Here is a 7,500-nt window from a genome sequence, read left to right on the forward strand (position 1 = left end):
TATAACAGACCCAACACACTATAACAGATCCCAACACACCACAACACACTATAACAGATCTAACACACCACAACACACTTTAACAGATCACAACACACCATAACACACCACAACACACTATAACAGATCCCAACACACCACAACACACCATAACAGATCTAACACACCACAACACACCATAACAGATCCCAACACACCACAACACACTATAACAGATCTAACACACCACAACACACTATAACAGATCTAACACACCACAACACACCATGACAGATCTAACACACCACAACACACCATAACAGATCCCAACACACCACAACAAACCACAACACACCATAACAGATCCCAACACACCACAACACACCATAACAGATCCCAACACACCACAACACACTATAACAGATCCCAGCACACCACAACACACCATAGCACATCCCAACACACCACAACACACCATAGCACATCCCAACACACCACAACACACCATAACAGATCTAACACACCCCAACACACCACAACACACTATAACACATCCCAGCACACCACAACACACCATAACACATCGCAACACACCACAACACACTATAACAGACCACAACACACTATAACAGATCTAACACACCACAACACACCATAACAGATCCCAACACACCATAACAGACCCCAACACCACAACACACCATAACAGATCCCAACACACCACAACACACTATAACAGATCTAACACACCACAACATACTATAACAGATCTAACACACCACAACACACTATAACAGATCTAACACACCACAACACACCATAACAGATCTAACACACCACAACACACCACAACAGATCTAACACACCACAACACACCATAACAGATCTAACACACCACAACACACCATAACAGACCCAACACACCATAACACACCATAACAGACCCAACACATCATAACACACCATAACAGACCCAACACATCATAACAGACCCAACACACCACAACACACCATAACAGACCCCAACACACCACAACACACTATAACAATTCCCAACACACCACAATACACTATAACAGACCCCAACACACCATAACAGACCCAACACACCACAACACACCATAACAGATCTAAAACACCATAACACTATAACAGACCCCAAAACACCATAACACACTATAACAGACCCCATCACACCATAACAGACCCCAACACACCGTAACAGACCCCAACACACCACAACACACTATAACAGATCTAACACACCATAACAGACCCCAACACACCACAACACACCATAACAGATCTGAACACACCACAACACACCATAACAGACTCAACACATCATAACACACCATAACAGACCCAACACACCATAACAGACCCAACACACCACAACACACCATAACAGACCCCAACACACCACAACACACCATAACAGACTCAACACATCATAACACACCATAACAGACTCAACACACCATAACACACCATAACAGACTCAACACATCATAACACACCATAACAGACCCAACACACCATAACAGACCCAACACACCACAACACACTATAACAGACCCCAACACACCACAACACACTATAACAGACCCCAACACACCACAACACACTATAACAATTCCCAACACACCACAATACACTATAACAGACCCCAACACACCACAACACACCATAACAGACTCAACGCATCATAACACACCATAACAGACCCCAACACACCACAACACACCATACCCAACACACCACAACACACTGTAACATATCCCAACACACCACAACACACCATAACAGACCCAACACACCACAACACACCATAACAGACCCCAACACACCACAACACACCATACCCAACACACCACAACACACCATAAAAGACCCCAACACACCACAACACACTATAACAGATCCCAACACACCACAACACACCATAACAGACCCCAACACACCACAACACACCACAACACACCATAACAGACCCAACACACCACAACACACCATAACAGACCCAACACACCACAACACACCATAACAGACCCCAACACACCACAACACACCATAACAGACCTCAACACACCACAACACACCATAACAGACTCAACACATCATAACACACCATAACAGACCCAACACACCATAACAGACCCAACACACCACAACACACTATAACAGACCCCAACACACCACAACACACTATAACAATTCCCAACACACCACAATACACTATAACAGACCCCAACACACCACAACACACCACAACACACCATAACAGACCCAACACACCACAACACACCATAACAGACCCCAACACACCACAACACACCACAACAGACCCCAACACACCACAACACACCACAATACACTGTAACAGACCCCAACACACCCCAACACACCATAACAGACTCAACACATCATAACACACCATAACACACCATAACACACCACAACACACCATAACAGACTCAACGCATCATAACACACCATAACAGACCCCAACACACCACAACACACCATACCCAACACACCACAACACACCATAACAGACTCAACACATCATAACACATCACAACAGTCCCAACACACCATAACACACCATACCCAACACACCACAACACACCATAACAGACGCAACACACCACAACACACCATAACAGATCCCAACACACCACAACACACTATAAAAGACCCCAACACACCACAACACAATATAACAATTCCCAACACACCACAACACACTATAACACCACAACACACCATAACAGACTCAACACATCATAACACACCATAACAGACCACAACACACCACAACACACCACAACACACCACAAAACACCCAAACACACCACAACACACTATAACAGATCCCAAAACACCACAACTCACCATAACAGACCGTAACACACCACAATATACCATAACAGATCTAACACGCCACAACACACTATAACAGAACCCCAACACAACACAGCACGCCATAACACATCCCAGCACACCACAACACACCATAACACATCGCAACACACCACAACACACTATAACAGACCCCAACACACCACAACACACCATAACAGACTCAACACAACACATCACAACAGTCCCAACACACCATAACAGACCCAACACACCACAACACACCCAAACACAACATAGCGCAACATCACAGCACAACACAGCACAGCACACGGCATGCACCACATCACACCACACCACATTACAATTATCACAACTAAAACACAACAGAATACAACACGACAGGACATATACCGCTTCTCTCTCTCTTCTCTTCCTCTCTCTCTCTCTTCTCTCCTTTTTTTTCTTTTTTTTTTTTCTTTCTTTTTCTTCTTTTTAACTCTCTCCATACGAATGGCGAAAGAGACGACGTTAACAGCGTTTCATCCCAGTTACCATCATGAAAATATTGCAAGCGGAAGGCTCTTATACTGAAGAGGTGAATGTTGACAAAGAATACCACAATTCTGACGACGGAAGCTAAAGGTTGGGTCATTCAGACACCCACTGGACGTCCGAGGGGTCTGTGTAGAGGAGAAGAGAGGACTGGCCGTACTGAGTGAGTTAAATCTTGGTCGGGAGACTCGAACTCAGTCGCCTGAGATCGATTCTAGTTGGAGGGGGCCACCGACAAGACAGACAACTTACACAGGGCAGCAGGTTGACAGTGTGTTGCTGCTGCTGCTGCTGTGTTGTGCTGTGCTGGTTGGGCTCATTGATTTCACTGAAGATCAATCTGTGATCAATACTTTTATTACGACAGGGTCCTGTGCTTAGAAAGGGGGCTTGCGCACGTGTGTGTGTGTGTAGGTGTGTGTGTGTGTGTGTGTGTGTCTGTCTGTCTGTGTCTGTGTCTGTGTGTCTATGTGTCTTTGTCTGTGTGTCTCTGGTTGTGTCTCTGTGAGTGTGTGTGTGTGTGTGTGTTTGTGTGTGTGTGTGTGTGAGGGGGGGGGGGTCTGTGTCTGTGTGTGTCTGTGTGTGTGTGGTGTGTGGGAGGGATTGTAGTGTTGAGAGTTTGGGTGAGGGTCGTGTGTGTGTGTGTGTGTGTGTGTGTGTGTGTGTGTGTGTGTGTGTGTGTGTGTGTCTGTGTGTGTCTGTGTGTGTGTGGTGTGTGTCTGTTTGTCTGTGTCTGTGTCTGTGCATGATTTGTATGAGTAGAGTACACACACACACACACACACACACACACACACACACACACACACGAAGAGACACATCACTCGTGTGTAGGTTAGGAGGATCTGCCGCGTGCTCCGGGTTTTTTGTTCTATCTTTTAGCAGATGTCGTGTGACGTACATCGATCAATCCGAACGATTTGTCTCCTTGACATTGACACTGAAATTTTTGTTATACTCTGTGTGTGTGTGTGTGTGTGTGTGTGTACATAAGTCAGAATAGTATCAACAGCATAGAAGACACTTAATTATAGTTAATACAGAAGTTGCTATTTTATTTGGACAAAACAGAAAACATAACACTGCATACTTGAGTGTATTGTTGAGGCAGTATGTATTGGTTTGATGTATTTTTGAATGGATGGTCGAGTCAGTCCCCATTCATTTTGGTATTTTATTATCATTACATTGTTGTTTTTCTTTAGTTCCGTTTCGTTGAGTTTTTGTCAGGATGTGACTTAAGTGTTTCCAAGTATTGCATATTTTCTTGGTTTAAACTGACTGAAGGGTTCAGAGAAAAAAATATAGTGTTTTGTTGTTTTGAAGCTAAAATATATGCATTTATGTTGTTGCCCCCTTGTCAAAAGACCTTTCTTGGCAATGACAATAAATAATTCCAGTGTCCAGTGTCTCTGTGTGTGTGTGTGTGTGTGTGTGTGTGTGTGTGTGTGTGTGTGTGTGTGTGTGTGTGTGTGTGTGTGTGTGTGTGTGTGTGTGTGTGTGTGTGTGTGTGTGTGTGCCTGTTTTTTTTATGAAAGAGAGAAACTTCCTCGTGTCAATACAAGAACCTATGGTGAACGTTCTTTTTTCTTTGCTGCTCCTCACATCTGGAACAACCTTTCTCATCATATCCGTGCATCTGATTCTAATTCTCCTTTTCGCTCATCACTAAAGACTCATCTTTTAAAAACCTCTCTATAAGTACTCTCAGCTAATTATTTTTTCTCCAGCACCACCCCATGTCAGCTCACTTTGGATGTATGTGGAGTGAGAAAGGGAGAGTGTGGGGTGTTTTTGCTTGTTTGTTTGTTTGTTTTTTAAAGAGTGGTCATGAATGTTTTATGTTACTTGTAATATTTTTCTTTCATGTAAAGTGCCCTGAGCTCTTAGTGAGAAAGGGCGCTATACAAATGTACATTATTATTATTATTATTATTATTATTATTATTATTATTATTATTAAATACTGGCACGAAACAGCCACAGGACATCCGAAATACCAGCGAAAGGGAAGGCATGATCGTCAGTTCATTCAGCAATGTGTAAAGTATGAAAACTAGGTACAGACCCAGTCCATCGCTAGGGTGAACAAAAAAAAACTCGTAGCCTTTCTTGGTGTGCAGTGTACTTGTGTCAGTATTCAGTTCACGCGCCCTTTGTTTGTTGTCTTTTATTTATTTATTTTTTTTTTAAATTTATTTATTTATTTATTTATGGCTTGTTGGTTGTTGTTTTTTTTGTTTGTTTTGTTTTTGTTTTGTTTTTAGCGCTATAATACAAGCATAATCAAGCTCTAAGCGCTTTACAATCCAGTACCTAAAGTGAAACAAGAAAGCATATTAAAAAAAAAAGTAGTAGAAACACAAAACAGAATCATTAATATTATTATAAAAGAAAAAATTTAAAAAAACACAATGCATAAAACCCACAAAGTAACATACTATCAATACTACAACTGTTACACTCCAAAAAACACTCACACTAACACACACGCACAGATACACACACATGATTAAACGGCTGAGATGACAGCAATTTTCACTTAAAATACATACATGTAAAAAGTCTTGAAATGACCGTGATGTTGTGCGAAATTTAGCCCTGGTTTTTTGTTTGTTTGTTTTTTTGTTTTTTTTCAACAAAGCCTTTAGATATATAGGTAAATACTTTACTTCTTAATGTTCCTGATATATATCCACATTTGCATAGCTTTAACTCACTCAGTACGGCCAGTCCTCTCTTCTCCTCTACACGGACCCCTCGGATGTCCAGTGGGTGTCTCAATGACCCAACCTTTAGCTTCCGTCGTCAGAATTGTGGTATTCTTTGTCAACATTCACCTCTTCAGTACAAGAGCCTTCCGGTTGCAATATTTTGATGGTGGTAATTGGGGTGAAACGCTGTTAACGTCGTCTCTTTCGCCGTTCGTATGGAGAGAGTTCATCTTAATATCTATAATTGATGTTATGATTATTGTCTGTTCACATTCGATTTCATGAGGGGTCTAGGCCTGAAATGAATAAACCATCTGAATCTGATTTTTTTTTTTTTTTCAGGTTAGAGCCAGAGAAGAACCTATAGCCACTCCATTCAGCCACCCGTCAAACCACTCTTTCCTCTGACCCATAGCATCAGGAACTACAACTGACATCACCTCTACCACCACCAGCATGGATCTCTTCGATCCATTCTTCACCCCTGAAGGGGACAAGGCCACGCCCACCACCTCCACCTCCACCACCCACTCTGCCCAGGAAGATCTGCTGGACATCTTTGGTGGCGGTGGAGAAGGAGGAGGGGTAGGAGGAGACCCTTTCTCCCCTTCCTCCTCTTCCCCACAAGTTCAGTCCAGTTCTGGTGACGTAGTGAGGGGTGAGGGGGATTCATCATCTGCCCCCACCACGTTTGGCGGCAAAGATGACCAGCATTTCTTCGCTTTGACGACTTCCACTGATGAGGGGGACCAAAATGATGAACTGAAGGCTGCCGACGGTTTAAGCCCACAGCCAAACCCCTTCATTGCGAACGCAGACCCCTTCAGTTCGAATCCAGACCCCTTCAGTTTGAATCCAGACCCCTTCAGTTCGAATGCAGACCCTTTCAGTTCGGACGCAGATCCATTTAGTTCGAATGCAGACCCCTTCAGTTCGAATGGAGACCCCTTCAGTTTGAATCCAGACCCCTTCAGTTCGAATCCAGACCCCTTCAGTTCGAACGCAGATCCTTTTGGTCTCGGTCCGCTAGGTACTGCCCGTCAGAACACAGACGATGAAGGGTCGTCTACCAGCTGTCAGACAATGTCCGACCCGTTTCATGGCGGCCCGTTCATCGGTGTGACGGGGCACCCCCGGGGACCAGGAAGTGGAGGAGGAGGAGGAGCTGAACGCACCCCGCAGCGTGGAGAGGAGGACTCTCAGGACGCGTTCTCCTTCCACAGCGTGAATGGGAGTCAGAAACCTGATCAGGAACCCGACCTCTCACAGGAAGCAGATTCTCAGGATCTGCTCTCGACCGACGTGAAGCAGCAGAAAGCAAGCTCAGGGCCTGACGCGAAGCAGGAAGCAGTGGAGGGGTCTGTGAAGCGACCGCCGTCTGAGAACG

At 44.1% G+C, this 7,500-nt stretch overlaps 1 protein-coding gene across 4 annotated transcripts in view; it reads left to right on the top strand.

The window, feature by feature from the left end:
• The window catches only part of LOC143274776 (uncharacterized), a 53,767-nt gene that overhangs the window by 9,214 nt on the left and 37,053 nt on the right, over window positions 1–7,500 (top strand). For all 4 annotated transcript variants that reach the window (XM_076578702.1, XM_076578700.1, XM_076578703.1 and 1 more), the window contains exon 2: window positions 6,456–7,500. This exon is cut by the window's right edge and continues 917 nt beyond it. In XM_076578702.1, coding sequence (XP_076434817.1) covers window positions 6,570–7,500 — 931 coding nt within the window. In that variant the 5' untranslated portion in view covers window positions 6,456–6,569. The remainder of the gene's footprint in view (window positions 1–6,455) is intronic.

Source organism: Babylonia areolata, chromosome 29 (genome assembly GCF_041734735.1).
Source record: "Babylonia areolata isolate BAREFJ2019XMU chromosome 29, ASM4173473v1, whole genome shotgun sequence".
NCBI lineage: Eukaryota > Metazoa > Mollusca > Gastropoda > Neogastropoda > Buccinidae > Babylonia > Babylonia areolata.